Source organism: Hyaena hyaena, unplaced genomic scaffold (genome assembly GCF_003009895.1).
Source record: "Hyaena hyaena isolate Hyena2069 unplaced genomic scaffold, ASM300989v1 scaffold_26, whole genome shotgun sequence".
NCBI classification, from domain to species: Eukaryota; Metazoa; Chordata; class Mammalia; order Carnivora; family Hyaenidae; genus Hyaena; species Hyaena hyaena.
The window spans coordinates 2,228,957-2,241,175 of record NW_024080658.1 but is presented as its reverse complement, the minus strand read 5'-3'; the positions used below and the strand labels follow the sequence as shown (position 1 = coordinate 2,241,175).

General features: G+C 41.2%; 1 protein-coding gene across 1 annotated transcript in view; it reads left to right on the top strand.

Moving 5' to 3' along the window:
- MAL2 (mal, T cell differentiation protein 2) overlaps positions 1–11,265 on the top strand; it is a 29,105-nt gene extending 17,840 nt beyond the window's left edge. Inside the window, exons 3-4 of the mRNA XM_039227232.1 lie at positions 6,057–6,212; positions 9,026–11,265. Coding sequence (XP_039083163.1) covers positions 6,057–6,212; positions 9,026–9,097 — 228 coding nt within the window. The 3' untranslated portion in view covers positions 9,098–11,265. The remainder of the gene's footprint in view (positions 1–6,056; positions 6,213–9,025) is intronic.
- Positions 11,266–12,219: the final 954 nt, after the last annotated feature.

Below are 12,219 nucleotides of genomic sequence, written 5' to 3'. Positions count from 1 at the left end.
AGCCTGTTTCAGTCTGTGACTCCCTCTCTCTCTGACCCTCCCCTGCTTACGCTGTCTCTCTCTCTCTCTCTCTTCTCTCTGTTCGTGGGTTCGAGCCCCGCGTCGGGCTCTGTGCTGACTGCCAGCTCTGAGCCTGGAGCCTGTTTCAGTCTGTGACTCCCTCTCTCTCTGACCCTCCCCTGCTTACGCTGTCTCTCTCTCTCTCTCTCTCTCCTAGAAATAAATAAAAAACATTAAAAAAAATACTGTAAATGTCTTGATCTATATTTTCTGTCCTGCCATTCATTTACTTATTTGATTTCTACAACAGTTCATCACGGAATACTATTTTCCCATTTTTACAGATGTGAAAGCGGAAACACAGTGTGGCCATCATCCCTTTTCATGCTGCTGTATGGAAAACAGGGTCCCCCTACTTACGATGTAGCTTTTTGTTTTTTAACTAGTTAGTGAAAATTTGACCCTGGACTGTGGAGCAGAACACGGGCTTAACATAAGAATATGGGGGTGGGGGGTAGTCATTTGTTACTGGAAAAAATCAAGCCGTGCTTGAGGCTGTTTACCCGAGGAAAGGTGAAGAGAAATGGGCAATACTCTGGGGTGTATGAAAATTGGGAAGTTTGGCAAGAGAGCAGGAGTAAGCAAAGGAGACTCAGAAAGAGGACGGGACCATCTGCTGATGGGGACGTGCCAACGACTCAGGACAGGTGGCTCCCAAAGGGTGGTCCCTGACCAGCTGCAGCAGCGTCGCCTGGGTGCTTGGTAGAATATAAATTCTCCAATCCCACCCAGACCTACTGAGTCAAGAACTCAGAAGGTGGGGCCCATAGTTTGTGTTTTAACAAGATTTTCAGATGATTCTGAGGCATGCTTACCTTTGAGAACCACTGGTTTTGCGTAAATAGTCTGCGTTGTCCAAAACAATGAGCAAAATGTGTGGAAGATCTTCTTGCACACGTTCCACACAGAGCAGCAGTTGGAGTAAGATGACAAGGATGGCCTGATATGAATGTGGGGGTGGCTCTCCAGTGGTGGGGGATCTTTACTGAGCATGTAATACATACCTGGTCCTGCATAGGTTCTAGGAATACAGTGGTGAACAAGACAGGCCTGTATTGGCTCTGAGGGTTTGTCGTCGTAGGCAGAGGCAGTAAAGAAATGGTTACACAATTGATGTGCTAATCAAAATGATGCTAATGGCCAAGCAGGGGGAATGTTCAGGGTCCAGTCTCTGGTCCACTGAGAAGCAGACTGTAAAGTGGATTTAAAAGTGCAAGAGATTTTTTTTTTCTGAGATGGAGGGGAAGAGATAACCCCGTCAAAGGTAATGGGCAAGGAAGTAGGGTAAAGCAGGAAAGTCTTAGAGTGGGAGGTAGGTTGACAGCCTTGGCGAAGTTAATGAGAAGCTGACGAGCACGGTCTTTGCTGTAAAAGTCTTGTATTGGGCAACAGTGGCCAAGCACCTGTATCCCCACTCTGTCATCATTAGCTGGGGACTGCCAGGAGGAACATGGTGGCAGCTCAAACACAATAGTATATCCCAAACCCACTGAAGCCAAAGCTGTCAGCTAATGTCAGGTTCTTTCTTAAAGGGGAATGCGTGCAGTGCATGATTACCAAGGCTACTGTCTACTTCTTGCTCTGGTGGGTCCACTTTTCTATATGTGTCAGAGGAACTGCTCTTCCAGGACTCTCTTCCTGAACGAGCACTTAGAGAGAGAGGCCAGGTGGACAGACCACAGCCCCTCTAACTGGCATTGGTCTCATCGGCACTCATCATCTCCTCCTTCCACAAACCATCTTACCCCCCTTGCTGGACACTCACATCTGCTAGTCTTGGTGGTTCACCTGGAAGTGGCATCCAAACCCACCCTCCTGAGGAAGTGAGCCCCCAGTAACCATGGCCCTGTTTTGCTGCAATTTCCATTTTTAGTCACAATTGGGCAAGAGAGTTCCCACAGCAAGGTCACCTGAGTTCTGCATATACTGCCCTCCTGTGTATCCACAGCCTTACCCTCCCTTGATGATAAGGGCAGGCTACCCTTGTCAAAATGGTGATTCCTCCTCTTGCCTTTTGTTCCCACAATTCGCAGGCAGGAACCATAGCTTATAGCTCAGTGAGACCCTTGCTGTATCCTCCAGCAGGAGTATGCCCTTTTGGGGACCGGGCCTCTGGGCATGCGGAGCCCAGAGTTGCAGGGGCAGCGTTCACAAAGTCATCAGGTTATGGGGAGCGATGGTAAGTGGAGAAATTCCTGCTTCTACCCCTGGTTTCCCATTCTTCCAGTGGAGAAATAACACCATGTAGAAAACTCATCCTCCCCGTTTCTCCTGCGTCCCAAAAGATGGCCACACATTCTCCAAACTGTGCCTTCAGCCAGTCATTCCATCATGCTCTCAGGCCAGCAGCTTGTGAATGGTGCAGTATATGGCACAGCTCATGGTCATGGCCCATCCCAACTCCTTTGCTGAGAAGTTGGCCCCTTAGTCACATGCTCTGTTGAGTAGATGCCTGTGAATCAGGCATTCTGTAAGTCCCTGTATAATGGTGGTGGCTGAGGCTCTCAGGGAAGGAATAGCAAATACGTACTCAGAATGAGTGTCTGTTTTGTGAGAATGAACCATATGCCTTCCAGGAAGCCAGGGGCTCGGTTTTATCAGTTTGCTACTAGGTAAGGATTGTGCTATATCAAAGTCTCAGAGTTGGTGTCTGCTGTTGACAAGTTCAACATTCAGATGAGTCAGTAGCTAAATCAGCTTTGGCAATTGGAAGCCAGTGGTACTGGGCATTACATAGCCTCCTCCTCCCAACCATGGTCATTCTGCTCTTGGGTCCAGAATGGCAGTAATCAAGTGGCTGGTGACAAAGCCTGGCTCTCATCAACTGGCTGGGTCATTTTTTCTATGTGGCATTCCATGCATGGATGTTTCTGGTAGGCATCACCATGTGACAGATAGATCACACTTCATGCCAAATCCAATATGTCCACCTCCCTGCTCCATACTCCCTTGTCTCAGAACTCTCAGTCTTTTATTCTCCCAGGCCTCTGACCAGCCTGCCAGACCATTACCACTGACCTAGAGTCTCTGTATATTCTCACCCTGGGCCACTGTGCTTCCCAAGCAAAGTACATGACCTATCGCACCATTCACAGTTCCACCCATTAGGAAAATATTCCCTAACCACTGTCTTTCAAAGCCAACCCTGACTGTGGCTACAAAGCACATATGATACAGCCACTGTCCCTTGTCACCTTACAGCCACGTATCATGCCTCCAGAAGAAGCACAGGTACTTTCTTTCTCTTTCAGCTAGACATAAGGGAACCCCTCCCTCATACGGCCACAGGTATGAGTGAGGAAAGGAGACAGTTCCATTGTGGTAGGTGATTGGGGGTTCGGGCTAGCACCTGATGTGCCATTTCCATCTTAAGCATTGCTGTTGGCCTGTTTGACTTTATGGGTCGTGGCTTTGACAGAACTCAGTTGATGGTGGGAAGTTCTGAATACTTAGTCCTTGGTATCTCAAGACAAAAATGCCCCTTCTCCACGAGGGCCCAGTAGAACATCAGAGCAACTTGCTTTACAAGGACATGTAACTCCCCACTGCAGGTTACCTGCCTGACTCTGGAACTCCAGGAGCCTACGTGGTGATTTTCTCCCCAGTGTTGCCGTGAATTTGATTCTTTTCTGCCAACATTTTAGGATACATGTGGCCCTAGCATAATATGGATAGCTGGATAGCATGGCCCAAGCCAAACAATTAGGAGTGCACGAAGTTTACTGGGTGGTTAACACCATAAAAGATGAAGAGGGAAGGAAATGGGTTGGACAGGGAAGCCTTTACCACAGGTCAATTCTGATACTCCTGAGAAGGAGGGAGAAGGTAAAATTAGGCGGGAATTTCTCTGTGAGAAGAGTCTCTCCAGCCACACGACACTGCGTGTAAGGAACATCAGTCTTGAGGCCTGGAGTGCTCCCTAGCACCAAAATGCGGCCGAGGCGGTGTCACATCACAGAGATGTGAGGGTGGCAGGAGATGAGGCTGGTGAGGAAGAGGAGGGGCCTCATCAGACCAAAAGTGGGAGGCCTTGTCCCCAAACTCCGTCCCTTCTGAGATGCTGCGAGCTGCTTCTGAGGGTCCACCGCAGTAAATTAGTTGAGTGGCTAATGATCTCAAATATATCCTCTCAATCTTTATTACTAATTGAAATCCAGCTCTATTATTTTTAATCCCTAAAAGTAGTGACATGTAGACTTTGACTTTCATCGATTAACATTTGAATAGCTACATGTATCTCAGCATTCCTCCTGTAGATTAAACACATGGTCAGTATGTAACACTCTTCTTAAAACTTTTGAAGGCACTGATGAGTTCGCTTATAAATTAAAGGTGTTCAGCAGAAAGCATTTTTAGTGTGTACCTTTGTAATTCTCATTCCTGGTGGGTTAACTTTTCCTTATTATTCTAGGCAGGGTAAGAACAATTTGTATGGACAATTTTTTTGCTGAATAGGCATTTACAAAGGCAGAGCAGTGTTCTTTCTCTGTAATGTTGCTGTATCAATAACAGACCATTTGATAGAGGAAAGAAAGTGGAATTTGGGACCAGACAGACCTATGTGGCTTTGAGTTCCCCTTTCAGAAGTTCATCTTTGTATGACTTTAGAACAGTTACTTAATTAGGGGCATCTTGATGGCTCAGTTCTTTGACTGTCAGACTTCGGCTTGGGTCATGATCTCATGCTTCAAGGGTTCGAGCCCCATGTCAGTTTCTGTGCTGACAGCTCAGACCCTGGAGCCTGCTTCAGATTCTGTGTCTCCCTCTCTTTCTGCTTTCCCGTGCTCATGCACGCATTCTCTCTCTCTCTCTCTCTCTCTCTCTCTCTCTCTCTCCCTCTCTCTCTCTCCCTCCCTCTCCCTCTCCCCCCTTCCCTCCCTCCCACTCAAAAATAAAAATTAAAAAAATTTTTTTTAAAAGAACATTTACTTAATTAAAAAACAAAACAGAAAATCCTATGTTTGTAAAATGGGAATAATAAATGGTAGTCATAAGGATGAATGGTAATGAGCGTAAAGTACCTGGTGTCTGGGAGCTGTTGACAGACACACATAGCAATGTATTGATGGATATCATCAGTTCACATATGACGATGTGAATTCCAGTAGAGTTATGCTTCACAAAGCCAGCAACATAAGGAATCACCTAATGACTATTACGTTGTATTAGAAGTTCCTGTGCTTTCTGTAGAAATCTGATATAATATTTGTTTTTTTTAGAAGTTACTGAATTCTATGATATCATAGGTCATCTCCATTCTTCAGTGTATGAAGTGAAAATCTCATGGATGAAAATCATAATTGCTCAGAAATAAAAGACTTAATTATAAATGGGTGTATATTGTAATGTAACTATATAATGTACAACAGTAATACAATTATCTAGGAACTATAAGAACAAGGTATAATTTTTTTAAGTTTATTATTTATTTATAGAGAGAGTGCGCGCGAGTTGGGGAGGGACAGAAGGAAGGAAAGAGAGAGAGAATTACAAGCAGGCTCTGCACTGTCAGCACAGAGCCCACAAACTGCGAGATTCATGAACCAAGCCAAACCAAGAGTCGGACGCTTAATGGACTGAGCCGCCCACGTGCTTCAAACAAGATGTAATTTAAATGTGGTTTTACTTGAATTTTAAGAACAGCGTACATTATTCCTTTTTTAGTTAATATTAGATTATATATATCAATATTAGTTAATATCAATCTCTGTGGCATCTTCCTCTACACTGAATTTATATATTTTACTATAAAATTCAGTGTATCAGAAGGTTTGCTACTATGCTGATTACAGCGAGTCGGTTGACTTTCCTTTGGATTTTCATAGCTTGATGTTGGTCAAGCAGCCAAAATAAATGGTGAGTATGGTTAAAGATTGTTTGATTCAATGTTCTAAGCTTCCTGGGCCTAAACCTCATCAATTGAAATAAGGAACAGGAAAAAAAAAAAAAAAGGATTACTTTTAATTGTAGCTGTCTTTTTTTGTCTCCTCTATCAGGATTTTGCATACCATTTTACCATGTTTGTCTTCTACTTTGGAGCCTTTTTACTGGAAGCAGCGGCCACATCCCTGCATGACCTGCGTTGCAATATGACCATGGCTGTGCAGCCGCTCTTGAGCGATAACCAGTATAACATAAACGTAGCAGCCACAGTAAGTGTCGAGGAGGCCAGGTCACCAGCAACCCCCGCATATTCACTGTCGGGTCTCCCAGAAACTCCTCAGGCAGCAGTAGTTTTCTCTAATAATAGCCATTGGCATTAAACACCTACTAGCTATTTATCTATATAATAGCCTGCCTGGCAAAGTACTACTGTTACCCCTCGTGTTGTAGTCAATGACATTGAAGCACAGAGGCTGACGTTCTTGTAAGATCACAGCCAGTTTGTGGTTGTGGCTGGTGTGGCACAACAGAGTTTACTTTGTGAAAACAGTTCATAGTGCTCTTTACTTCCTGTAACTCCAGACGTGGTAATTCGTCTTTATCTTAATTGTAATTCATTTCAATTCAGCAAATATTTATGGAGAGCCTACCACGAGGTAGATAGTTTGCTGGGTGTTGGGGACAGGGATGAACAAGGTACAGTTTCTGCCACTGGAGAAAGTCCCCGTGAATGAGGGGGGTAAATATGCCAGCCGGTACAAGAGATGACACGTGGAAGAAATACATGCCGTGGAGAATAGTTTGAATGTTTTTATCTTCCTTAATCCATATACTTAAGTGAGTTTGTTGCTTTGTATTGATGTAAATAATTTAAAGAAATAATATATTATTTCTGTTTTTATAATCTTGAAAGTGCCAGAAATCCAAATTATTCCCTGAAATGTGTTGATATTTAATATGACTCAATAGCAAGTTAGTGACCCCGAAGTTTTACTCTTCTGTGCGGATAGGACTCCCCGCACAGCCATTAAAATCTCTCGGGAGCAGCGCTGCCCAACAGCACTTACTAAAATTATAGAAATGTTCTTTGTATGTTCTATTTAACATGGTGGCCACTAATTAATCCAATTAATTCATTTTAATTAATTTACATTTCAGTCTAAACAGCCACATGTAGCTGTGGCTGTTGGACAGCTCAGGTCTAGAGTCTGGGTTTTGAAGGGTAGAGGTGTTGTGATTCTAACACGTCTTATCATCAGGTTCCCAAGCCTCTGTTAGAATTGGTCAGAATTCATTGAGTGTCTACAATGATTAGACAGAAAGGAGGCATGGCTCTGGCTCTGAAGGGCTTATAGTTTAGATCAGTGATTTTTAGACTTTCTTTTATAGGAAATGAAACTTTTACTAAATGAAATCTTCCTGAAAACCCAATGAGTACAGAAGGCAAGAGCACGGGTGCTCTTGCTGGATTGGGAGAAGATGTCCTTCCTTCTCTTAAGCCCCATCTGTCAGCCTCATCTTCTCTGAGGCACTTTCAAGGAGCCCTTATTATCAGAGACCACAGCTAGAAAGCCACTGGTTTTAACAATTTTACGAAGTGAAGAAACGTTCAGGGACTTGGAATTCACTTTTTTTCTTCCAAGTGTCCTTCCTATTAGTCCTCAATTCTCACTGAATTTTCCCTTATTACTTCCGTCCCCTCCTTTTTAGCGCTGCAGGCTGTATTCTCAACACCTCCCGGATCCTGGTAGTAGCACCAAAATGGTCTATTTATAGTTGCCATAAGATCCTACTTTCATAGCGTAGCAGGTGCTCAAGGACTTGGTGATCCATGGTGGATGTCATTCATTTCTCACTAACGTTCCTTTGTCCTAGGAGCCCAGTTTTCAGTGCTGCCGTGGTGTGATTCCATCCTGGCTGACCCTCTTCTGTGACTTTGTCTCTGTTATCCTTCCTCTCCCTGTGCCTAAGTGAAACTGCCTTAGTAAACCTCTACACTCTTCCCTTCTGTGTTACGTAGCATCCTATCCATATGCTCCCATAGAAGTGAATCTTTAGTTTTTGAGTTTTAATAATACCTAAGTGTATGAGCCGTTCTTTTGTGACCCTATATTGAGTCCTTCACTTTTTTTTTAAATTTTTTTTATTTCAAAATACCTGAGAGAGGAAAATTTATTTTCACTAACAATAGATATCAACAGTGGTCATTCTCATTCAGCACACGATGTCTAGATGAGAGATGCCTCAGAAAGACAACCAGCAGAAGAAAGCTGGGGAGAAAAGCAGAATGGCAATTAGAGAATGGTTGTGTTCTGTAGGTGAATCTGATATTCCCTCTCAGAGCTAGAGTTTTCTGGTAAAGGATCCGTGCACTAAATCATAATGTTTTATCATATTTAATTGCTTTGTCTTATAGTTTTCTATGGATTATGAATTTGAAAAGGATGAAGATAATATCCACTATTTATAAATATATACTAAATATATACTGTTTGTTTTTATGCACCAAATGCACTGATGTACACATAGCTGTTCCTAAAGAAATCCTTGTCAAATCGTAAGGATAGTAATTCAGACTTCAGTGCCGATTTCAGAACTTTCTCCCAGGCCAAATGAATCTGTTGATTCATTTCTATGGGTTTTCTTTGTTTACTTCTAAAATCCCTTTCCACTGTCACAGGAAGGATTTTATACATCCTCAGGCTCTAATACTTACAGTTTTCTTGGCTGTGAGATCATTGTATGAATAGACACCTCGTAGTGAACTTTTGAATACTGTGTTGAGAGTTTCACAAATACTTAAGTGAGTCTACATGTGAACAAATGTTCAAGCTAGGGCTGTCCACAAATGAGAACATTATTAGGGGCTAGAATATTTAAAAGAGGGGTTAATGATGTGAGGGGATTAAATGGTAGTACATTTAATTAAATGGTAGAATAGAAACCATTTTCATAAGTGTTGAAGTATCTCTAGGTAGGTTGCTCAGTCTTCAGATAGTTGTTCCTGAGGATGAGTGTTGTTTTTTGTTAATTAAAGTCAGTGTTATGAATCTGATGTGAGCTTTTGTTTCCTTTTTCTTAGATTTTTGCCTTTGTGACGACAGCCTGTTATGGTTGCAGTTTGGGTCTGGCTTTACGAAGATGGCGACCGTGACACTCCTTAGAAACTAACGGTCCATGTGTTGGTTTTATTTGTCTACTTTACGTGTCTGATGGATTTGGATATCATTTTGTCCAAATATAATAACATTCCAAAAGCAATTTGTTTATATATAGAGAAAACCTAAGGACAAGTTTTGGTTCATTTCATGGATGGAATTTTAATTTTATAATGATGTTAAACAGAGAAGTGGCCTTTAATTTTACATCGGTCTCTTTCCTTTTTTAAGAAAATTTTCCCTTATATCCATAAAATATACCAATATTGTTCATGAGAAAAGGGTGTCTCTTTGGTTTCGTTATTGAGTCACCTAAACCTTAATTTTACTAGGTAACTAACATTTCCTAAAGGAAAAGAAAAAAAGACACATTTTAAATAGTCTTCCCACTGAACTCTGTCTTTTAGTTTAAAACAGAGATTGGCAGCATTTTTCTATAAAGGTCCAGATGGCTTTGTGGGCCCTGCAGGCTGTGTTGCAGCTACTCAGCCTTGCTGTTACTTTGTGAAAGCAGCCATCGACCCCACATCAGTGAATGAGCGTGCCTGCGTTCCAGCAAAACTTTATTTGCCAAGACAGACAGCAAGCTGGATTTGGCCCGTGGCCTGTGGGTTATAGTTTGCCGACCTCTGGTGTAAAATCATAGTTCTATGTTATGTATTTTATTGAACTGATCCTGAAAGCTATAAAACTAGATAAGCCACATAATATTTAGCCTCATTATGCAATAATCATATCACCTTTGTGTTAATGGTCAAGTGCTTCCCCTCGAGGTGGTGGATGGTGGCTCAAGCAGAGTCCTGGGTATAGGACAAGGTAATTTATGAACTAAATCCTAGTTGCCTAATCACACCAAGGGTCTCATAGCAATTGAGCAAACCTGTCATCTGGCATCCTTACAATGAGATCTCCAGAGACCCTTCACCTCCATGGAACTGGTCTCAGTCTACTTCTGTGTTACTTTGGACTCATTTATGCTTCAGAATAAGCATAATAATCTGTTTGTCCCTGTGCATGAACATGGGAATATTCGTGTGTGGATATGTGAGGCTCTACCAAATAGAGCTCCCTGAAGAGTTAACTTTTTACTTCTCATTCTTTTACATCACTTTGGGTTACATTTCAGTAGACTACTAAATATAACTTACAGTTGTAACTTCTTACACGTTTTGATAGTAGCCCCAATATCTATGTTGGTTTGCATTGGTGACAGATGTACAGAATCCATTTTAAAACAGTAGCCATCATAACAACTTGTCTCTGGCCGAATTGCACAGAAAATATTTGAATATATCTGTTAGAGGTACGCTGGTTATGGCAAAATGGCTTCAATGGCAATTAAGAGTTAGGTCCCAGCTCCCACAACATATCCAAGCAGGGTACTTATGTCCTGCCCAGGAGGGCTACCTCCAAAAATAGAAGGCCTTTGAGAGTTTTAAATTTTTGCCCCTTTGCTTTTTTGGCTCAATCATCCCCTAAGAGTGCCATGTATAAGTTGTGCTACTAGATTTCATGGAACATAGAACAATCCTGAATGAATAACATGATCGATGCTCAGTGATCAGATGCTGCTTATATAATAATCTCCTAGAAAGAAGAATCTTATTAGAGTTCGGTTTGTGACGTAAAGAAGTGTTTCAGTATGTGGCAAGAAGAAATCATCCTTACGACGTTAAACTCATGTCGTATTTTTCCTATAATACCTGATTTCCTTGGATTTTCTAGCACCATCCACACACTTAAACCTGTATTATGAATTGTATATTACAAAGTCATAAATGTGCCATAAGGATATATAGTCCATTCAAGTGGGAATCGTTTAGTCTGCTAGATTTAGTTGTGAGATTTTATTTTTGTTTCCAAAGTATAACAGGTTCATGCTTGGTGGCATTAAATTAAATGATTTCATGAAATGGCTTTGGTGGCGCTTTTGTAAATGGGTTGCTTCTAGATCATTAAGAACCAAGCCTAAAATTCCTCTGACTGTGAATTCTTATATTTGTAGATTAATCGTGTTCTGGATTTGTGAGTTGAGTGACAAAGCACTTGAACAAAAATTATGGCATCTGAGAATTTCTTTATATCTGCTGTAGAAATGAGAAAGTGTTGGTTGGTTTTAAAATATGGTAACTCCATGATGAAGAGAAATTTATTTTGTAAGTGTTATGACTCTAATAAAGTATTCATTTGATAATCTTTTTGGGTCATCTATTTTTTACACAATTCACTTTGAAATTCAGTTAAAGGTTTGATACAAACTTGACATATTTGGAATTTCTAGACTTCTACCATATAAAAATCCTGCTTTAAATATTTCTATGTAAAAGATGGTCTCTCAGGAAATGTCAGTGAGCCTTTTTTCTTTGATGAAGGTCAAAGAGGTAAGTTTTTGGAAGTCATATTTTAAAGGAAGTTAAAATTATGATCTATTTTATTTTAAAATTAAAGCATTTATATAAAAATTATTAATTTTTAATTATTTTAAAATTAAGCATTTATATAGTACTTAATATATGCCAGGCAGTGCTCTAAGCATTTCTTTCAAATATTTGCTCATCATTGTTATCATGAGAACTCCATGAGGTAGATAATATCTCCTCTTAAAGGTGAGAGAACTGGGCAGCTGGGTGGCTCAGTCAGTTAAGTGTCCAACTCCTAATTTTGGTTCAGGTCATAATCTCACGGTTCATGAGGTCGAGCCCTGCATTGGGCTCCACACTGACAATGTGGAGCCTGCGTGGGATTCTCTTTCTCCCCCTCTCTCTGCCCTTCCCCCGCTCATGCTTTCTCTCAAAATGAATAAAACAAGTATTTGTTATTTGTTTAAATAACCTAAAATATTTTTAAAAATTAAAAAAAGATGAGGGAACTAAAAACAGACCTATGAAGCACCCAGGGTCATGTGCCTGCCAAGAGGGAAAGCTGCCATTGAACTCTAGTAGTCTGGCTCCAAAGTCCAGGCACTGAATGGCTATGCATCCCTCAGTTCACGATTTTACATATTTATAAAAATATATATATGATATATAAAATTACATATATATGATATTAATATATATAACCCTTTCCCCCTAAAGAAGTTTTTAGCAGAATGTTTGGGATAGATGCCATCTTTTAG